At 54.4% G+C, this 21506-nt stretch overlaps 7 protein-coding genes across 7 annotated transcripts; 1 reads left to right on the top strand and 6 right to left on the bottom strand.

Moving 5' to 3' along the window:
* Nucleotides 1-2847: 2847 nt before the first annotated feature.
* On the bottom strand, nucleotides 2848-3780 carry GCG54_00008424 (uncharacterized protein; the record flags this gene model as incomplete). The annotated part of the gene is made up of 1 exon (XM_045408390.1): nucleotides 2848-3780. The coding sequence occupies one exon, from the start codon at nucleotides 3778-3780 to the stop codon at nucleotides 2848-2850; it is 933 nt and encodes a 310-aa protein (XP_045263080.1).
* Nucleotides 3781-6946: 3166 nt separating this feature from the next.
* On the bottom strand, nucleotides 6947-8875 carry GCG54_00008423 (uncharacterized protein; the record flags this gene model as incomplete). The annotated part of the gene is made up of 2 exons (XM_045408389.1): nucleotides 6947-8692; nucleotides 8819-8875. The coding sequence occupies 2 exons, from the start codon at nucleotides 8873-8875 to the stop codon at nucleotides 6947-6949; spliced, it is 1803 nt and encodes a 600-aa protein (XP_045263079.1).
* Nucleotides 8876-11666: 2791 nt separating this feature from the next.
* GCG54_00008422 (Dicarboxylic amino acid permease) lies at nucleotides 11667-13783 on the bottom strand (the record flags this gene model as incomplete). Its single annotated transcript, XM_045408388.1, has 5 exons — nucleotides 11667-11783; nucleotides 11837-12177; nucleotides 12246-12667; nucleotides 12927-13381; nucleotides 13439-13783. The coding sequence occupies 5 exons, from the start codon at nucleotides 13781-13783 to the stop codon at nucleotides 11667-11669; spliced, it is 1680 nt and encodes a 559-aa protein (XP_045263078.1).
* An 879-nt stretch (nucleotides 13784-14662) lies between these two features.
* GCG54_00008421 (putative sterigmatocystin biosynthesis P450 monooxygenase) lies at nucleotides 14663-16577 on the bottom strand (the record flags this gene model as incomplete). Its single annotated transcript, XM_045408387.1, has 5 exons — nucleotides 14663-14730; nucleotides 14879-15117; nucleotides 15182-15795; nucleotides 15873-16406; nucleotides 16482-16577. The coding sequence occupies 5 exons, from the start codon at nucleotides 16575-16577 to the stop codon at nucleotides 14663-14665; spliced, it is 1551 nt and encodes a 516-aa protein (XP_045263077.1).
* A 1202-nt stretch (nucleotides 16578-17779) lies between these two features.
* Nucleotides 17780-18404, bottom strand: GCG54_00008420 (uncharacterized protein; the record flags this gene model as incomplete). Its single annotated transcript, XM_045408386.1, has 2 exons — nucleotides 17780-17969; nucleotides 18046-18404. 2 exons carry the CDS (start codon nucleotides 18402-18404, stop codon nucleotides 17780-17782), a joined length of 549 nt encoding a protein of 182 aa, XP_045263076.1.
* A 979-nt stretch (nucleotides 18405-19383) lies between these two features.
* GCG54_00008419 (uncharacterized protein) lies at nucleotides 19384-20262 on the top strand (the record flags this gene model as incomplete). Its single annotated transcript, XM_045408385.1, has 3 exons — nucleotides 19384-19621; nucleotides 19690-20110; nucleotides 20190-20262. 3 exons carry the CDS (start codon nucleotides 19384-19386, stop codon nucleotides 20260-20262), a joined length of 732 nt encoding a protein of 243 aa, XP_045263075.1.
* Nucleotides 20263-20659: 397 nt separating this feature from the next.
* On the bottom strand, nucleotides 20660-20995 carry GCG54_00008418 (uncharacterized protein; the record flags this gene model as incomplete). The annotated part of the gene is made up of 2 exons (XM_045408384.1): nucleotides 20660-20797; nucleotides 20864-20995. The coding sequence occupies 2 exons, from the start codon at nucleotides 20993-20995 to the stop codon at nucleotides 20660-20662; spliced, it is 270 nt and encodes an 89-aa protein (XP_045263074.1).
* Between the last annotated feature and the right edge of the window lie 511 nt (nucleotides 20996-21506).

Raw genomic sequence — 21506 nt, 5'->3', positions numbered from 1 at the left:
GAAGCCGCCTTTCCTGCTATTCAACTGCAATTTGCAACTTAGCAGTTTCTTCGGAGGCCTTTCAGACGAGGCACTCGCCCTCAGTCCACGATGCGGCCCAAGGGCTAAAAAGGACTACGCGTACATGTTCGAGGTCTCCAGGAGCTACCCTGCACACTCTTAGGTGTCGACAATTTAAAGTGCCTGACAAGCCGCACGAGCACGATCTCACTGCAAGATGAGTTTGTGAAGTTCCTCATGATGGCGCAAGGATACCGGGCTGGCCTGAAGTTTTCGTTTAGAGACCGGGGAGACGTTGAATTATCGCCTGTTTGCAAGGGACAGCCAGCTTACAGCGTCGTATCACTTGCGAACCGGCCACCTACTCTAAAGCGCCTGCGTGCAGCAACTCGAGCACCCACATCTTCTGCAAGGTCGGCCGGCGTTGTCACGGATTTGGAGATGATTCTTCGGAGGTGATAAGAGCCTGCAATATAGCGGATCCCACAGCCGTTCCTTTTTTCCTCGATCCATCGACAAACACCAGATGCAGGAGAGCCGGTGCCAGCGAATCAAGGCACCGGATGCCCCATCCGCCCACGGCACCTGATCTCGTGATGCTGTCTCGGCGGTTAGGCGAGCAGTAAGAGTCCCGAATAGTTTCCGCCGCCATTGAGAGCTCCTGGCAACACCATAACAGCATCAATTTTGTGCGCGGTGTCTTCCAACGTGAAAGAGCGACACACAAATACTGCATAGTACACTTGATGAGAGCTGTTCTAGAGTCTGCAGCGCTCGGCGGCGTCGGCGACGGGAATCGATTCTCGACCTCGTGTGATTTAGAGTTTCGCATTCCGGGGGTTTTTGTCAGTTCCCGTTTTCCATGGGCTTTACTCAATATTACCTTTCGTTGTACTATGCAGTAGGCAAAAGAAACTCCGCCAGCTCCCGCCCACACCACCAAACCGTCACTCCTCCAGGTCAACTAGTTGGTCGGCAACGACAGCTTACAGGGAACATCGATCGCTAGCTGCAGTTCATGGCTTGGTCTGATACCACCACCGCCTTACCTACCCGCGCGTAAGCAGTGCACTGGTTCCCCAAGGGAGAGAACGTGCTGGTTGTCAATTCGGAGTCGGAGGCCGGGATTTGCATACATTGCTTTTCGACAGGTTGGCCTTTGATTCGGCCTCGACTATCGTCAGGCTCGCTCTCTATGTTTCGTGGGATAGCGTGATCGACTGTCCTGCGCGTCTCGGACCCGCCATAGCAATGGCAGGAGAACCGGCCAAGCCCACCAGACGCCGTTTCTCGTCCTCTTGTTTTTTTCCTCCCCTGGCCATCACGCTACGCGCAAACGACGGCTGGTGCCAAGGGCTCGCGGAAGCAGTGCTCCCAGATCCGGGGTGGAGAGACGGCTCCTTTGCGGCTTAGGGCTTGCATGGCTGCCATGTGGAATGACTGACTAGCTATGGAGACGGGCTCCGGCCTTTTACGAAGTATTTCCTGAACAAAGGCCGACAAGAGAAGGGGGGGCTGGTTATCGCCTGGGAGCGGTTTCTGCCACTATGGCAGCACCGACTTCAGCGCTGGGGGTGTTTTGAGTCTGTGCTGGTCGGTCCCTTCACCTCATCCGGGAGGAGGAGTCCACACGTTGAGTTGCAGTGAACCGCCCGAACGATGAGATGTGAGGAAATTCGTTTTTTCCCCCAGCGGCGCCGTTTTCAGGCCGTCAGGGATAAGCCGACTTGCGAAACGGAGGGGGCCTGGCTGTACTGATCGGAAATGCCATGTGGCTCGTGCCGGGGCCACCCATGAGAGACCTTCGAGACGATTCTCTGTCGATATTATTTCCAAGGTGCCTCTCCACTGGACGCCTAGATCAGTGGGCGCATTTTTGATCAGACCGGCGAGCAATTCGACAGAAGGTTAGAGCTCGAAAATGAGGCCCCCGGTACGGACGGCAAATAGCAAAGACCGCTGTCGCGCCGAACCGGGGCTTACGCAGCATGTAGATGGTACACGTAGAGTGTCGGTCACGGGAATGGCGGGCGTGTCAGGAACCTGTCGAGAACCAACAGCACCAACACGAACAGTCATCCTGCATGTTGCAGGTCTCCGCGCGGGCTCAGCAAGGCCAGCAAATGCGCACATGCCTAAGGACATCTTCGTCTTCCATCCCGCGCGCAGTGCCGCAGATCCATCGGACGCAATCATGTCCCAAAGAGGGAGACTGCCGAGCCTGCTTGCCAGCCTGCCTCTGTTGCCCGCTTACCTACGCCAGGCTCGGGGTCAAATTGACGAGAATCCTTGCATCGACAGACCTCGGGCGATGTGGGCATTGTGGACGATGTATCCTTTTCGATCGACCGGTGAGGGGGCGTAAGCACGGCACGGCTCGGCCAGCTTTTTGGTTCACACACTTGTCAGCCGCCAGGCTTCGGTCTCTGTTTTCTATTGCCTTTTCTTGCACAGACACCCGAGATGTGCCTCTCAGTGGAAACCCGCGCCGCGCCAACCTCCCCGTGATGCTTGCCGTATGTGTGTCTGTGTCGGGAGAGCCCCGATTGTACGATGATGGACTGAGAACATGTGAGACGAGCACAGTATGATGAAAGCTATCCTAGACTCCGCGACATTTTTTGCTGCTCGCCATAAGCCTGTGACCGCCTACCCGCCGCATGTTGTTGGTGTGTACGCGCATGTGTGTTGGTGTTGGTAGATCCCTAAGCCAAGCAGAAATCCCCTCCTCTCCCTCCCCTCCCCCCGGCCGGCTGCACACACTGCGGCCCTCAACGAATTGCCCACTTCCTCACGCGCAGACAACCCCCCCCCCGGGCCCCCGCCACCGCCTCTTCCATCCTTCGTTTACGGCCACGTCTCAATCTTTGTCCACCCGTTGCTCCTCTCCGCACCCTCCTGCGCCTCCTCCGGCTCGTCCGCGCCGACGAGCCGGTACAGCCAGCGGCGCGGGTCCGCCGAGTCGCTCAGGTCCGCGCGGTCGACCTCGGTGGGCACGATGACGACGACGCGGAAGTTTTCGCGGGCGATGGGGTCCTGCAGGTCCTCGACCTTCTGGCCGAGCTTGTGGTCTGCGTCGGGCGGGTTCGCGGTGCGAGGAGTGCCGGGTTCCGGGTTGCGGAAGGTGCCGCGCATCATGGGGGAAAGGTTGCCGAAGTGCGCGGTGACTTCGCGGGCGAAGCTCCATTCCTCGTCGGAGGAGGCGATGTTGGAGCGGACCTCGGAGGGGAAGAGGTTGTCGTCGGAGGTCTGCCGGCGCTGGACCTCGGAGGAGGGGAGACTGCGCATGCGGGCGAGGAGCTTCTCGCGCACGGAGGCTGCCGGGGAGGAGGGGGAGGAGATGTCCGGGCCGAGGATGTAGGCTTCGCCGCGGATGCGCCACTGGACGCGGGCGGGGGTCCAGAAGACGGCCTCGACGGGGGCACCGCCGCCGGAGGATGCGGGGTCGGAGCCGGAGCCGGAGGACGGGGTGCTGTTGAAGAAGTCCGGGACCTTGGCCATGCGGGCGTCGGTTGTGAGGGTGAGCAGGTCGCTCTCGTAGAGGGGCGGGTTGAGGGGGGCCGGGTTCTTGGGGTTGACGGGGAGGGAAGCCCAGAGGCCTCTGAAGATGACGGTGCGGGTGCGCGGGGAGAGGGAGGATGAGGATGAGGAGGATGTGGGAGTTGGGCCGGCGTGGAGGGTTGCGAGGTAGAATTCTGGGGAGGACATTTCGGTGACGTTTTTGAGGAAGGCGGCGCGCCAGGGCGCTGGGCCGGTGCTGGAGGGTGAGGAGGAGGACATGGTGCGGGATGCGAGGTGATGGGATAGTTGTGCGATGCGGCGGGTTGGAGGCATGCGTGGTGTCTGGTCAATCGATGGATTATGTGGTGATGGTGAGGATGAGGGTAGGTTGTGGGAGCGGGAGGGTTTTTGGTTTTGCGTGACATTTTTCTGTTTTAGGCGGCGTATCGTCTATGATTCATCATCGGACCCGGTTTAGGGCGTCATGATGTCCGCCTCGACAATGAGCGAGGCGGTTCACTTGGTGCGTGATCGTGATTTGCATCGTACTTTGAGAAGCCCATCGGATGTGGGTTTTTCTTTTCTGGTGGTTGGGCATGTGGAAGGCGAACTTGGAGGTGAGTTGTGTTCCAAGGTGCGGTGACGGAGGCTAGTGTGATGACGTCGGTGAAGCTTGAGATGAGCCCGTCATTCTCGCCATCTCTGGCCCACGCAGGATGGCTACTCGTCAATATATATTAGGATGAGTTCTTCGCCTGGGTGAATTTCTTCACGAGGATGTCATTACACTTTTGCAACACTTTACTTCGTCCAACCTATGAGCCCGAGTAAACTTGCACGTCGTCTGTCGCTTGGGCAGTTGAGAAGCAATTCCGAGATTACACCAAGACAGCCACGTAGAACTTGGCTACGAGTCATTTATGATTTAAAACGAATCGCTCTGCGTTTATGTATGTTGTTCTTGAGTGTTTTATGGGAATCATAGTGCGCAGTCAGTCTCTGAAGTCAGAAGTAACCGGACTTTCGACATGTGAGAGAGCCCTAGCACTTCACGCGGAAGGGCATGTTTCTTTACACCCAAGGGTTCTGATGATATAATCTCGTGCAGAACCTTGTAGGCTCTTATACGCAAATGCAACTGAGCCGCAAAGCCGTTGGCGAATAATATCATCTTGATTCAGTACTCATGGCCTCCCGATGTAGCTACATTGTGAAGGATTCTTTGACAGGTGCGAGCACACGCAGTTCGGCCGCCATCCACTGTAGCTTATCCTGACTATCATGAACGCATACTCTGTAGCTCTGCTTTTTGCCGTCGTCTTCTCTGCTATCGTAGTCCCCGTTGCCAAACTTGAACATCCAGACCAGCCGCTTCCACTTCACTTATGCGCAAGTGTGAGGAACGGAAGCATGAGTTGAACCACACTCGACCGAAAGCAGCCTTGCGATGATAATCTAGGAGTCCATTTATGAGGTAATCAAAACGAACAACCCCTTTGGTTTCTGAACAGACAACGCATCGTGGCCTGGTCTCTTGAAAAAAAAAAGAAAAAAAAAAGAAAAAGGCTTCCACGTCAAGACATAAAGTTCGAAAGACTGGAGTCCACCCGGGCAGCTATCAGGCAATACATCCTAGATCTGTGAAGCTTGCACACCGAGTCTTCTTCGTCCCTGTCTGTCGGCCCCTGATGTTCACCAGAGAGGGTTCACCTAATTGGGGGAGCTCTTGAAGTTCTACTGGCGCATTTGCTAACCATGATTGCTCCCAGTTCCTGAGGTTTAAGGTAGAGCGAGGCTACGTTTTTCCTAACTGTTAGAATAGGTTGCGAAGGTGATATGTGCGGTTCATATTGTTCGTTGCAGTGAGGATAAGACCTTGCAGCTGGTTGTTGATTTGACCATGAGACAGGTGGCCGCCCTGTCGACAGATCAAGCCAGCAACCCATGGCGAGTCCACAGTACAGGAGAAACGGGGTTTTGGCAACGATGAATGCAGCGGTGAAGCTACCGTCGACAATGAGACTCCCTCCTAAGATACTTTGCTCCTCTCATATTTTTGACCGCCGTTTGTCTGCTGACTTATGATTCAGCTTACTGCATGTATTAGTGGGGGAAAAGCATTCGGTATGGGACACCCGATCCGAGGTCCTTGCATATCAACACTAAATCACTGACTTGCCCGCTGGCTCAAGTTCATAGCCATGGGCCGCTCGCAAAGAGGTTGAGACGTCTGCACATGATGAGTTCATACTCACCAGGTTGCACTCAAGTCATTGCAGCCGCACTTTCACTGTGAAGTGATATAGTGTATTGAAGTGTACTTTTTGGAAACTCTGCTAGTATATAGGCTACCCTTATAATCCCCCCCCCCTTTTCCCTTCTCCCTTTACTTCTCTTAGTTTTAATAATTAGGGAGGATTATAGTAATTACTACGATTACCTTATTCTTATATTCTTTATATTTATTTAGCTTATTAAGTTCCTCCTAAACCTCTCTTATTTACTTATTATATCTAAGTTTCTTATAGAGTTTTTATTAATCTTTTTAGTACTCCTTAATACTTTAGACTTTATTAAATTAGGAGAGGAAATATACTATAATTTAATTAATAAATATTTAGTAATAGTACTTATCTCTAAATTTATTTAGGGATCTAATATTAGGACTTATATTATTAATAATAATTTAAATATATTATTTATACTTTTTTATAAAAATAATAAAATTAATTTTCTCTTTTATTTTTTAGTTTATTAATTTAGTAATAAGTATCTTAACTAGTTTAATTATAATAAGTTAATCTTATTAGGGATAATTAATAAATAGAAGAAGAATAAACCTATATTCTTCTTCTTATATAACTTTATATAGTAAGTTATCTATAAATTATTAAAGTTATTAATAATATTCTTATAAACTTAAATTAAAGTTTTCTTAGTTATTATAAATAGTATTATAATACTTAGTAGGTATCTATTAAAGTATAAATAGAATTTTTATAGTATAGCGTAAACCTCTATAAATTAGATGTAGCTAAGCTCAAAGGGTAGAAGATCAAGTTATTATAGCCACCTGTGGTTACGATGTGACCCCCTGTTCGTTTTATGTGCCATGTAGAACGGCTTCTTTCCTATGACTCGTTTACACTGTACGGGTTGAGTGTGAGACCGACGGTTTCAAAGAGTTCGTGTCATCATTGCTCGTGCTTGTGTGGATGATCTACAGGCTGTCATACGCTAAAACGTTGCCCAAAAATGCAGTGCCGACCTCCAGGCCTCCCCTGAGGCATCCCGTCCAGTGGGCACCTGCCCCCTTACTAATCAGAAAGTAACGACTGGAAGCGCCTTCGCTTTCAATATCAAACACCAACGCCAACGCCAACGCCAATGTCAACATCAACATTCAGGCCAGCCGAATGACTCTTGCAATCCCAAGGGACCACCGTCAGTCAAGAAGAAACCGACGCAAATCTTCCTCTCCAAACTCCCATTCCCCTGTTTGTGGGTTCTTTTCCATGGCTCGCGCGATCAACCTACCATGCTCGTCTATACATCCCGAGCGTTGCTGGAGCCGCCACCACTGCTCATCGCTGGTGCCTTCCTGGGCGTTGGAAATCTCCAGCATGCGATTGCGGAATGTCATGGCATAGAAGATCCGACTGTCCCATAGACCGTCCCTCCTGGGGTTCTCGTGGAGGAGGCGTATTGCCTCGGACCGCACCTCGGGATCTCGACAGCGCGTACCGGCCATGAAGATGGGCCACGTCGGGCCGGTGTCCATCGTGAACATTTCGCCATCGCCCCAAGATCGCTTCTGGTACTCGAAAAGCTGATGCCCTAGTTCGACCACTTCTTGGTACTTGGGCGTCAGCTTGGCGATGCTTTCGTAGCTACAGCTGAGTGGTGCGTGGACGCAGCCATACATCGTCAGGTAGTGAGCCCGAAGGTGAGCTGCCTGAGCATACGATTTTTCGTCTTCGGATTTGGACTTTTGCGCAGCTTTCCAGTGTGGCTCGAAGCCTTGGTGCCATCGTTCGAGCACATCTTTGAAATCCTGCCACTGCTCGGGAGTCGCCGTCTTGATGCCTGCTCTCGCCTGTTCGATCTTGTCCATGTGTCTTTGGATACGTTCGTTGCATTCTGAGAGCACGTCGTCGTCCAAGCCCAGATGGGTCACACGAAAGACGATGCTAGACGAATGGGTTACGTAGTGTTGTACCACGTCCCACCAGCGTCGAGCTTGTTGGAGACTCACGAAGCTTGATGGCATGTTATGGACGACGCACTTTTCGGCGGATCCTCCTCGGCAACACCACAGCTGCTCGGGTGACGGCTCGTTATCACCATCGCTCGGACTACCGGCGATATGCTGATCACGTCGCCGGAGAACGCCGCAAGACCAAGATTGCTGGATCAGCCGCTGGAAAACGTGGAGGATATCTCTCTCGACGAAATCGGCACCGATGATGTTCTGCGTGTGGTCATGGTCGTGATGATCGCGGATGTGTAGGAGCTCGTCCATCATACGTTGGCCGTTGTTGATGTGGGCGAAGGCTGCCTTTCGATCGCCATGCAATACCTCAAAGCAGACGAACAGCAGACAGCAGACAATTGCCCCACGAAGGCTACCGGTGTCCAATTTTGACCCTCGGACTTCGTGGATGGCCCTGCCATAATATGAAAGGGCGAGATGATAGTGCGGGCCATTTGCAGCCATGAGTGCTGGGCTTGTCGGTTTGAGGCTGTGCCGGAGCGCCTTGGAGATGCCGCCAATGGCCATGATGGCGTACCTGACGGACGCATGCTCACGGCTTAACTGAGGAATCGTTTCATTCCAAAGTTCTTCGTCGAAGAAGCCGCCGCCCAATTGAGCCCGATAGCCCAACCAGTGGTCGAAGTATTGTCGTTCGGTTTCGTCTTTGAAAATGTTCACGGTCGGCTCGAGCAACAAACTGACATTGCCTGGTTGGTGGCAAGATCCGACATCCTCCGCCACGCGCTTTTTCCTGGCCAGGGCCTGCCTAGCCGCCAATCTCACGCCTTTCTCGGTATCTGGTGTCGGTGTTGAGGTCGATGATTCGCTGGGAGGGGCCTCGTAGCCTTCGCAGAAGCCTTGCCATTTGACACATCGCTCGCAAGCAGGCTTTACTTCGTCACACTTCACATGTCTTCGCCTGGTAAAAATGAGGAACTGGTCGCTGTGGCATAATAAGGTTTGACTCACTTGCCTAATAATCGATTAGTTGACGCTTTTCATGTGGCACAGGACGCAGGAACGCCTTACAAGTGATACACCCAGTCTTCACTTTGTTCGTACTGGCTCGAGTAGCCCTAGGCCGCCTCTGGAGAGCGAATGTGAGGATTTGTGGCCCATTTTTCGCACTCCTGCTTCACTTAGCCGTCCGATCGCCACCAATTATATTGCTTGCCGCCATGCATGCGTGCAAGGTGTGGGTGCTTACTTGGGGGCTGTTGTGTGTTGCACTGGCTCGGACCAGACCACCTCAGGCGTTCGCGACATGAAGAAGTTGATCTGGCTCCCGCCGCGATTGTTCACAACAGATGGCATTTTAAACGTAACAAAAAGCGGAGTATATACTTTTGGAGATTTCTGAATCGACCAGGAGTTCTCTGTTAAGAGCGAAGAGTCGCTTTATAAGAAGAACGGCCGTACACTTAAGAAGATTCCAAAGGCAGTTGGGGGCCAAATTTGGCCCCCATCGATCCTATGAAGCTCATGGCAGTACCTCTTCGTCACTCTTTCGATCGGCGTCTACCACACGGAGGAAGTGCCCAAAAGAGGCATGGGTCCGTTAGGCCTCCCGAAAGAACATCACCTCGATTGGCTCCCTGAACGCGTTACTTCTCACACCAGGGACCAAGGGGGCCGCAGCCAGGAGGTTGGCACACGGAACTGAGCCCGGGTCCAGTTGAGGCCACAGCATCCAGCCTTACCCGTCTGCCTTCGTCTTTGTGGTTGGGGTCCAAAACTGACTGTTACTATTAAGAAGGCCTCCCGGCAACTTTGTTGTTAACGCAGCGTCCATGGGAAAACCATCCATGCATACGTCAGCAACCAGTATCGTATCCACGCAACGGCTGCAGTAACAGCATCAACATTCAGTCTCAACCACGACCACGAACGCGACAGTGGCAGTCTCAAAATTTTTGAGTTCACGGCGGACCATTTTCCAATCTGAGTACCAGGCATTGCTACCACGTTCCAGCAGAAGACGCAGCAGTTCCACTTCGGAGGAACGCCAGAACAAAAGATCTTCCTCTGGCTCGGCTGAGGGATCCCGATGGCAGGGTGCCCTCATCAGGACTGACAACAGCCAGACATTGGTCCATGTCCATCAACCCGCCTCGGACCCTGCCTCGGACTTTTGACGCCATAACGCAATACGGGGATGGTTTATCTTGTCGCCTAGAGCTTCTTTGCTGGCAGTGCTCTGTTCCTTGCTGCCTCGCTGGAGAAGCATGGGTGAAAATGGACAAACGTCAGTGGAGATGTTCCTCTGAACCTTGCAGGTATCTCTGAGTTCATTAGCGCAACAGGATATGGCAGCGGTCACATCGATAGGCCGATAATACGACGAGACTGGCGCATCTGGACACGGCCTCAACAAACTGACTGTCAGTTCCAAGCCATCTTATATCAGGTACAACACACGAGCTCAAAGCATTCAACGGCTCGCAAAGTGTTTTGTGACGACAGGTGGCAGTATTTTGCTCAGAAAGTTCCCAAACGATTATTGAGCCCTAGCTCACAAGAGAGGCAAAGTATTACAGCATCAGCTTTCTGCCCTGAAGATGATCTTACAGTATCTATTTCGTCTTCATGTCGAAGCAAGAAGCGCATCATCGCGAAAACCTCGCTTAACCGAGGAACGATTCCGCGAAATATGACATCCAAGACCCAGCTTCACCTGATGCCCCGCGTTTGAGTCTCAACCAGCTTGGCTTCAGCCTGGCCCCAATGCAGTTTAAACTCCTTCAGGGCCGTACCGCTTCAGCACCAATGGCATGTCAGGCGTCGCCAACCAACGGCGCTTTAGCCCGACAGGCGAATCAGGGTCTCGCAACCGTTTACTTGGGCCGCTCTACGGACCGGCCGAGATCTTTGCAGCACTCGCTAAACCTCGTTGAGCAGATTAGACCCTGGACCACGCTGTGCTTACGCCAAGCATTCACGCAACGAACCGAGTGGCATCGCGCTTCTGCATTTCACACATTTACCTACCTGTCGTCACGTTGTCTGCCAGCGCAGAGGGTCCCTATATTGGAACAAGGCCACTCATTGCTCGTTTACTGCCCTCTGGTTGTTCTTGAATGCCTACTCCACCGCTCTTCCATCGAGTCAGTCGCTGTTACTGTTCCATCACACACGTCTACCGCCATTAATCATAGTGACGAAGGGACTTTGGGCCGCTAGTTCGAGACTTTTGTTGACCCGCAACTTTTTTATTCTTCTGCCTAATCCGATGGCTCTCGCTTGAATGGCAGACTACCCTTCAATATCGCGGAGATCCCGGCATTAGCTGCTGACGCAGGATTTACAAAACCAGGCTGGTGGCCTGATGATTTGCCGCGGCCAAAGTACCCGAGGAGACTAGAATGCAGCAGGGAGACTTTCACTCCTTCTGTCAAGCATGCGGACGTTATCCACCGCGAAGGAGATCAACGGGGGTGGAACAGGGGATGGCAGCCGGGAAGCGAAGCCTCCCGCTATGGAGACTTTCAAAGTGCGAGCTTGAAGGGGTGGACCGCTCGCCAAAGAACATATTCGTGAGTGTCGGTTGGATACAGGCGAGCTCAAGAGTTGCGAGTGCGACCTAGACCATGGCCGATTTCTCAACCGTCTCTTACATGACGTATTTCGTCACTGCCACAGGGCTGGTCTTGCATGGCTGCCTCCCGATTAGACTGACACCGCACATGAAGCCATGGCGGCGGCCTGGGTCACGAGATTGGACACCGTCTATCTCCGCGGACGACCCAAGAACATGTCGTCATATATTGTGCTTGGCTCAAGGCAGCAGTTTCGCTTCGGAAGAAGGATTCAAAGTTGTCTTCTTTCAATTATTATGATATTACACATTCATCATGGCGTGTTGAACGCCTCTGGGGGAGTAGTCTTCTATCTAAGCCCCGGCGCACCAAGGTCATGAGAACCACTGGCTGACGCGCTCGCGGAAGTTTTCTGGCTTCGGCTTCTCAGGGACGTACTCTGACTCGTGAAGACGGCCTGACCACAGGTCAATTTCGTGGGCGCGAACAAACTGCTCATGTTAGCAACTTGACCATATGTGTCTTGTTAAGGAAGGAGACAAACCTTGGTGCGGTGGTAAAGCTTCCAGCCGATGATGGGCACAATGAAGATGGGGATTCCAATGTAGGAAGAGACAAAGTCCGCGGTGGACCAGTTGCCCTTGAGGAAGACGGAGAACCCGGCGACGAAGGTGATGACGGTGGAACCGACGAAGCCGAACCATGCGGCGTAGGGCTGGAAGGGCGCCTTCCACGGCAGGGTGTCGCGGCTGACGCCTTGGACCTTCATGGCACGGTGGAAGCGGATGTAGCAGAAGCAAAGGGTGGCCCAGGCGATGAGGCCGGCGATGGTGCTCAGACTGAGGAGCCAGTTGAAGGCGTCGGCGGCACCTCCCGATCCAAGACCTGCGGGGCTTGGTTAGCTTTTGTGTTGAGACGGAAGTCAGGGGGTTCGTCCCCCAGTATCAACTTACTCAGATAAGCCAAAGGACCAAAGAGCCAGGCGGTGATGACGGCTACGTAGGGTACACCCTGCTTGTTCGTGACACCAAAGATTTGAGGGAGTTGTCTGTCGGTGGTCATGGCGACGATCATGCGGGAGCCGACCCAGCAGTAGGAGTTGCCGGCGGACCAGGCGGAGACGAGGATGCAGGCGTTGACGATTGAGGGCAGGATGTTGATGCCGGCCTGGCGGATGGCAATGACCCACGGCGAGCTGTTTGCGTTGCCGGAGCCGGAGACGAGGCCGGGCTCGCGGGGGTCGACGATGAGGCCGATGAGCAGGGCGCCGAAGATGTAGAAGAAGCCGATGCGCATGGTGACGCGGCGCGCGGCGTTGGGGATCGCCTTGTGGGGGTTCACGGACTCGGCGGCTGTAACCACCACGGTCTCAATTCTGCGAATTCTTGTCAGCTCTCATTTCTTCCATTTCTGATAGCGAAAAGTGAAGCAACGGTGTGGTTTTGATCATTTCGATCATGAAGCATCATCCTTGGTGTTTTGCAATAACACAGCGGCCGGCTGGCGGCCAGGTGCCGCGTCCACCGCACCAGCTGTCAGCCATTCACCAACAGTTTGCGCACACACCAGAACCGGCCGGGCCGTACCGCTTCTTGTCTCTCTGCGAAAGGAATTTCAACAATGCTTCAACTTACCCAATGAACGAGAACGAGGCATTGATGAAGGCTGCGACGAAGCCGAGGAAGTGGCCTGTCGAGCCGCTGATGCCGTTGTAGTCGACCCAGGCGCCGGGGTTGTGCCAGTAGCGGAAGCCGATGGCCTCGTGGTTGGGCCCGCCGCCGGCGGTGATGATGATGGAGGTGAAGACGAGGCCGATGAAGCACAGCACCTTGATGGTGCCGCCGGCGACCTCGGTCTCGCCGTACCAGCGGACGCTGAGCAGGTTGCAGGCGAGGATGAGGACGAGGGAGACGGTGATGACGACGGCGGGGGTGATGTCGGTCCAGTAGCCAACGAGGATGGCGGCGGCGGAGGCCTCGGAGGCGATGGCGATGGTGTAGCAGTAGCCGTAGGAGATGGCGAGGGAGAAGCCGACGGAGGGGTCGATGAAGCGGGTGGCCCAGTGGGGGAAGGAGCCGGCGGTTGGGATCTAAGTGGTTCATGGTTAGAAGACATATCAAAGAGACTGGAAGCTTGGGTTACGTACCAAAGTCGCCAACTCGCCGATGCTCTGCATCACGCACCACAGGACCGCGCCGACGACGATGTAGGCGAGCAGCAGGCCGGCGGGGCCGGCGTTGGCGTAGGCGGAGCCGGTGCCGATGAACAGGCCGGTGCCAATGCCGGAGCAGAAGCCGATCATGGTGACCTGGTAGTCGCGCAGGCGGCGCTGGGTGCGGCCGTGGCCGCCGACGTTGAGCTGGGGCTCGAGGATGGCGGCCTTGTCGTCATGGTGGTCGTCGGCGCCGGACTTCTCGACGTCGCGGACGGCGTCGTCTTCGGCGGCGGGCCCGATGGACTGGGCGCGCCTGTCGGACTCGTACGCGGTCATGGCTGGAAGACAACAAGACACTTGCAGACTGTTGTTCAAAATCTTCCCCAGGCCTGGAATGCGACGTGCGAGGGAACGACAAGACGAGATAGCCAAGGGGCTAGGATCGGAATCTGATCAAATACTACATTTGGTCCAAGAAAATTTCAGGTTCCCCCATGGCGAAACCGGAGGCTACGCGATGGCATCATTGTCCTAGTCGCGGGGCGTTCCTGGCACCGGTGGGGTCGCGGGGGGCGAGAGTGACTCTGAGTGCGTTTGAAAGTCTGAAGTCTGAAGATGACCCCTTTCTCACCGAAGCTGGCCGCGCTGCAGTCTCGGTCTGCGTTCGGTCTGGCAGCCCTATGTGGTCTTGGCGGAGTTTGAGAGCCATCTGCCAGCCCATACGGCTTCAACAGCTCCATTCACAAACGCATCGTATGCGCTGGCAGAACATCTGGCATGCTCTCCCACTTCTCCGGTCTCGCAGCCAGCTGAGATTGATGGACCGGTCTGAATTACAGGTACGTAAAAATTCTTTCCAAGTGGCCGCGGCGGTGGGTCCGGGGATGGGCACTTGGGCAGACGAATTGCATGTTAGTTAGTGCCTTTGACTGTGACCGCGGTGCTTTGTAGGGCGCGGTCCAGAGGCTCCAAAAGCCGTTCGCGCCCGCGGTTTAGTCCCCACCTGGGATCAGCGGAGGCGATGCATGAGTCGTTCATCTGAAAATCTTGTGAGGATTCCGTGAGCTCATCACGCTACTTTTTTTTTTTAATACTACCGAGTAAAGCTATGGTGGGTCCACGGTTCATTGCCCCCCACGTGCGTTTACCATGGACCTGGCCACGATGGCAAGACGTGCGAGTGAGGGGCCATCTCATCAGTCAAGTTACACTCAACTATCCGCGGAACGTCGGTTTCTTCGGGATCACGAGTTGCGTCACTTCTATCGCCGTTTGTGGAGAGTCTACGTATCGCTTCTGGCAGCATCTTCAAAGACCGATGTCACTGACTCCTTGCACACATCTCGGCCCCTCTCTTTGCCCCATGCACGGCCCCGAAGACTCCGGATCCGGGTTCGGCCGCCATCGACTCTCACGGCATCGTCACCTCACACTTGTGCCCGCGCGGGTTGATCATGAAAAAGTTCTCCATCTCCATGGTCTCGTCCGTGGTACCCGGCGCGAGCCTCAGCCCCTTACACCTCCTGAAGAGGACCGTCGTGGCCAGGCGCATCTCCATCCTCGCCAGCTCAATGCCCAAGCAAATCCGGGACCCCGCCCCGAAAGGTGAGAAGAGGAGCTTCTGCTGCGGCGTGAGCTTGCTGTGGTCCAAGAACCTCGTCTCATCGAAGCTGTGTTGTCCATCATCGTTAGCACGCACCAACACCAAGTGGTGGGGGGACTCGTGATACTCACCGGTACGGATCAGACCAGACCTCCGGGTCCCGGTGCAGCGTGTACGCCTGCGTCTCCACCGTGTAGTCGTTAGGAATGTAATACCCCCCGATGGTAATCCCCTTGGGCGGGACCACTCTCTGCAGCTGCCCGGGCGCCGCCCCATACAGCCTCAGCGTCTCGTCGATGACCGCGTTTAAGAGCGGCAGCTTCTCGAGCACCGCGTCGTCGAACCCGGCGCCCACGGCGTCCACCTCCTCCTCGAGCCGCGCGCGCAGCTCCGGGCGCTTGAGGACGGCCCAGACCAGGTACGTGAGCGTGACTGAGGTCGTGTCGGAGCCGCCGATGATCATGCTCTTGGCCTCGGACTCGACGACCTCCTCCGTCAGCCACTGCTTCTCGCCGGCCTCGCTCGCCTCGATCATGCGCCCGAAGAGGTTCGGCCGGTCGCCGCTGTGTTTGCGGACGTTGGCGACCGCCTTTTTGCCGTAGACCTTGAGCACGTGCTGCGCGTCCGGCGGGCCCTGCCGGGACTTGAAGGGGACGAGGCGTTGGAGGAAGTGCAGGAGGGGCAGCTCGTAGCGCATCGTGTTTTGGATGGAGATTAGTTCGAGGGCTTTCACGTAGTCGTTTTTCTTGAGGGGTTCGATGTTAGCAGCTGGACAAGTACCATCGGGGGAAGATGACAGGAAGGGGCAACGACGAAGCTTACCTCTCCGATTTCCAACATGTTGAACGACTCCCCAAACGCCAGGTGAGCAATCGTATCCGTCGTCATCATGGTCCACCACTTCAACACGTCCGAACGTCCGCCGCCCGCCGCTTCCGTCTGTATCCTGTCAACCGCGCGCTCGACCTTTTCTCTCACGACGACCTCCCAGTCCGCGCGGAGGGACTGCTTCGTGAACACACGGGCGAGGAGCCGGCGGCGCTGGGCGTGCTGGCGCGGGTCGGACATGGCGAAGATGCTGGACTCGCCGCCGTCGGGGCGGGTGGACTCCTCGTACCAGGCGGACTTGAGGAAGCCGCTGCCGATGCGGTGGATGGCGGCGAAGCCCTCGGGGGAGGCGACGGCGACCTCGGACGGGGAGATGCGCACGATGGGGCCGTAGCGGGCGTGCAGGGCGTGGATGTGGTACATGCGGCGGCCGGTGAGGATGTGGTATTTGAGCGGGTAGTGCGTGATGAGGGTGTAGCGCGGGCCGGGGATGTGGCGGATTGGCGAGTGGAAGAAGGTGTAGAATAGCTTTTAGACGACATTGTTAGAAGGATTCCCGGTGCCGGAGTTTGTGGGTAGAGGTTTGGCGGAGGGAGGACTTACGTAGACTGTTGTGAGGGCGATGTGGATCAAGGCGAGGACGGCGAAGAAGGCGAGGAGGGTCGTGAGGAAGCTTGCCACGGGGTTGGTGAAGTACATCTTGGAAGTTGTCGTCGATGCTCGACGCGAGCTTTTCGATGTTGGTGGCTGGGTAGGTGGGGAGCAGACGGACTGCTTTAGATGTCGACGGCGAGGTCTGATGTGATGCTGTGAAGAATACTCTGCGATGGAAATCCCAGGAAACACCCGCTGCTTAACGGTTCACCACCAGCAAGCTCCCCGGCTGAAGTGGGACGCGAGCGTTTGATAAACTGCTGGTTTGCCGGACTGTCGATATCCCGGGCGGCAGTGCGGGAGGGCGGCTCACGGCGAACGTGCCTTCGTTCCGTCTGATCAATCTGGGTTTTGATATCACACCTGGACAAGACGCCGGCCGTCAGGGATGCTGGAAAGGTAAATAACGAGATAACAGAAGATGTTTCCCTCGTGCTCTGAGACCGGGGTAAGTTGTCTCGTTGATTGCTAGACAGCCAGCTGGACAGGGGGGGAGGAGCCGGGAAGAAGAGGCAGGCAAGGGAGAAGGCGGGTTTTGCATACACCTTTGCAAGTCGAATGGGGACGAATGAAACGATGTCGTGCGAAACTCAATGGCTACACCCGCATTAGCAAACAGCAAAGCACGTTTACTTGATTGGATGATGCCCCCGCATGCATTGGAAGCGTGGGGTGCTTGGAAGATGGGACGAAAAAGGTTGCGAGAGCTCTGCCTCCCTATCTTTGGCTTGTGAAGAGGACTTGGTTGGGTGAGGCGGCAAGAAGGGAGCTCTGGCCACCTTGGGGTGAGGCGGGCATCATGCCGGACGTTTGCGGGGGGTGTGCTGCCGGAACGCGGATGTTGTCCTTCTCAGGAGATGATGTCTTTGAATGAGTCAGCATTGTCTCGCAAGGAGGACCAAGACTGTTTGGGCATGGTTTGCTATTTCTCGTGGCGTTCTGTTCCAGCACGAAGGCGGGAGTTGCCGTGATGAAGAGCTCGACAGGTGTCCTAATCATCAGACGGTTTGGACTGCGGACTGATTACTGATTCGTTCCGCGAGATGCTTTTGCTCGTATTTACGAATATCTAAGGAGCGTATATGTTGTGTGTCTTAGGGGGTATGGTCTATGATGTACGCTAATGGACTTTCTGGTGACCGTTCAAAAAGAGTGACGAGAGAAAATGCAAACCTAGCGATCTATGCACCTGGGTACTCCGTTTTACTTCCTCGAATAACAGTTGACCTTGTGACAATGTGTCCGTCTCAGTTACCCGCTTCAAGGTCCCTCTCGAGGATCTCAGGCTCCGTGTCGCCATCACTGAGAGGAGTGTATTCCGACACGCCCGTCGTGAAGTAGCTTGTCTTGCTCACACTCTGGCAGTGAGGGCAGTCGCAACGACGGCTGACGAGCATATGCCCGATCTGCGGGAGCAGAACATAAAGGTGAATAGCCCTAGAATTGAGAAAAGCAGTAAGCTTCAACCCACAGTCTCAAGTTGGAATGGCGAAACAGAAAAATGAAAACTTACGTGTCGAGCATCAAAGGCACCGTTCCGTAGGTGCCGAGGACAATCTGACCTCTGTCCCACGGCTCCCTGATGAGCGCCCAGCTGATGAAGAGAAAGACCAAGTGGAAAACGCCAAGGGTGACATCGGCGAAGAAGATGTTCGATGGCGTGAGGGCTTGGATGGGCGAGCCGAGGGCGGCGATGAGGTCGCGGCGGATGATGAAGAGACCGAGGATCGCGGAGGCGGCGAGGGGCAGGATGCCGAGGGCTGGGAAGGCGCAGTTGGAGATGATGCCGTGGATGAGGAGGATGATGAAGGCTGGCGGGAAGGCGAAGATTGTGATCTTGCGGAGGACGATGTTGGTTGCTTCGGAAGCCATGATATCGGCTGGCGATTTGTGTGCTGATATGTGAGTCGGTGTTTTGCTATGATTGTGGTTGTTGGTACTGAATATGTGATGTTGAACTCCGACTTGCAGTTGGGTTTCATCTTGGACTTATATCTGACAAGACTAGTGCCATGACGCCTGAGGACTACTCTGGACACATTGTAGTTCGCCCATGATCTGCAACAGCCGGGCGCGGTAGTCTATTATCAGCCTCACAATCCATGGAGCTGATAGGTTGGAGGCTGAGAATGAGTCGTTAGAGACTGTGGCTGGTCGCCTTAGAGGATCCTAAATTGGGAGGATTGCAGCAGTGCAAGGCAGGTACGTAGCCATGAAGGAACGGTAAGCTGTATGGTCTCAAAAGTCTAGATGTTAGTGCTTACATCGTGGTGTTGCCGGGCAAAATAACATGGATTACTTGGGGATGGTGTACCGAACTAAATGACAACCGCGCCCCTGCATGCATGCCGCAGTAGGCTTCGGAATCCTTCGCAGGCAGCCCGGGCGGTCATCGGCCCCGCCCACGGGCAATGGGCCAATTGCTGATCGGGACGGGGCCGGGGGTCGGATGGGTACGCGCACTATTTCTCGGCGGCTAGGCAGATTTCTTGGTGCTGTTTGTTGTTGGTGCTGTTAATGCTGGCTGCTTGTTGGTGCTGTGCCGCTTTCTTGGTAGTGCATCGTAGGGGCCTCTAAGTCTGGTTGGATGACGGATGGGACAATGGATCCTTAATCAAGTGTCAGATTCCCAAGAAGGACACCCAACAGGGCCAGCAGAGGGGCCAAGTCAGGCAGTGGAAGCAGGGATCGTGGGGGATAAAAAGCCCCAACCTACGTTGAAGTGCCCTCGTTGGATTCCTTCGCTCCTAGACATACGCCTTCCCTGGCATAGCTGGTGCCTTGAGCAGGTGTGCAAATCTTGCTTTTCAACGGTCTCCGGGGATGAGGCTATGTTCCTAAAAGTGAGACAATGTCTTACCTGATAGGGCTGTTGTTCAGTCTGATATTTGTCTCGTTCGCAATAACCGAAGATGTATTCCGCCGACCGCCTGGCCCGGGCCCTACGAACGACTACAGCGACAACCCGATTTACACTCTTGGTGAAAAAGTGAGATTCGTGTGGGAGTCAGATCCCCTGAACGACATCTGGATTTGGAACAACAAGGCGGACAGTACCACCGGAGATCGGTCTTCGGCCCGGATTCTACGTATGTTCCCGACAACATGGGGACCTTGCGAATGCATCGCTAACGGCTATCTTTTCCCAACCTTGTAGAGAATTATAGTTCTCTGGACTACACATGGGAGGTCAGCTATGACGGCTTCCCCGACGACGCCGATCTATCTCTGCCTGTGTTTTACCTAGCACTGTACAGTTCCGGGTCGGGGGCGATAACCGCCACGTCGCATTATTTCAACATCACAGAAGCCTCGACAACCACAGCAGCTGCTTCGAGCCCCACGTCTTCGAGCCAGAGCCAGGCATCGGCCACTTCAAGCTCTCCTGCCGCGACCGGGACATCTTCGCAGCAAACTTCACAGTCACTTGGCACAGGGGCCGTCGCAGGGATAGCTGTCGGTGCAACGCTGGGTACCATAGCCGTTGTGTCTGTGATTGGTTGGTTCGTATGGAGGGCACTGAGGAAGAAGAAACTTGGACAACCCGACAAAGGAGGCGAGCCCGTCGACGGCCCCGCGTACCCCCATTACCAATACGCGGGATTGAAGACGGATACTATATCAGCGGGGCCAATTGAGGCTGACAATGCTTCCCAGCGACCACCCGAGCTCCATGGAGGTCATGATGTCCACGAGCTTTACGCTGGACGTCAGTGAGAAAAAGGAGTAGATAGTGCAAAAGATACCACAATGTAGTAACCCTGGAGATAATAACATATGGCTCCCGATAGGCTCACGGGTAATTACTTGAGAAGTCGTATCCTTTTGCTCAAGAGTTCCTTGCCTGACCGAAAATCGACAATTATTTCTGCTCGTGGCACACGATGAGATCTCGTAGCATAACTATGAACATTGGCTAAATTTGTATTCCGTCCGTTCCATCTTATTTCTACCCGTCGTCTCGTTGCTACCCATGAGTGGAAGCTTTATAGATAATTACATGAACTCTGGTCCTGGATAGCCTGGTTGGGGCGTAGAAAACTGCGTACACTTATATGCTACCCGTTAGACAGTAGATGAGTGAATAGGTTGCGCAGTTTGCAGCGCGTCGCATTCCCCTGGCGCGCTCATGTCTTGCAGTTGTTTTTGCCGGTTCTGTAGCAGAAGACATTGTAAGTGCCATCATCCTGCAGACAACATGTTGCACCCAGGTCTGGCGCATTGCCCCCGTAGCAGTGACTACAAGTACTACAGACGTTTTCACACTAAAGCAAGAGAAAGTTAGTTAATAACTCTCGAGTATGCTGTTGGAAGAGGCTTGATAGGCTAACCTTGCGCTTGTCACCCTTGCCAGCAGGGCAACTACCATCAGCAGGAGCCCCACCACAAAAGACGATTTCCGCTACCGCGGGCATGATGAGGTGCAAGAGAGTGGCAACGGCGACAGCTGGCTTACACAGCATCTTTGTGTCCGACTTGAGGGTATGTTCGGTAGTAGTCTCTCACAAGATTAAGAACTTTGGCTCAGAAGCTGGCAAGATGGATGGAAAAGAGGCATCTACTAACGCAGGTCGTTGCAGGCGGCTCTTGAGCCTCGTTCATGCTTTTTTATCATTCGCTTGGTCTGCTCTACGAAAGGGGCCTTCACGATGACTGGCATCACACGGACTTGGATTCGTTTCGGTTTCGCTTTCACGAGCGCTGGCTCATCTAATGCATCAAGGCTTGGCTCTATGTAAGCGGACTACTCCTCCCGGCTTTCAGTTTTCTTTTTTGGCATTGGCTGTTTTCATGTCAGTCACGTAAGCTGCAATCAGCCGGTGGGTACTTGGGATCGACTGGAGATATCCAAGGAGAGCATTCCCATTGCATGTTTTCAGAACTCAACTCTGATGTATTATCAGTTCCAACTTGACACACGGGAACTCTACCGAATCGTCTTCATTTAGACAGCAAGCTCATAATTAGTAGAAA

Source organism: Colletotrichum gloeosporioides (assembly GCF_011800055.1).
Source record: "Colletotrichum gloeosporioides strain Lc1 chromosome Unknown consensus_52, whole genome shotgun sequence".
Lineage (NCBI taxonomy): Eukaryota > Fungi > Ascomycota > Sordariomycetes > Glomerellales > Glomerellaceae > Colletotrichum > Colletotrichum gloeosporioides.
The sequence above is the reverse complement of the archived record's forward strand: the minus strand, read 5'-3'. Positions and strand labels throughout refer to the sequence as shown.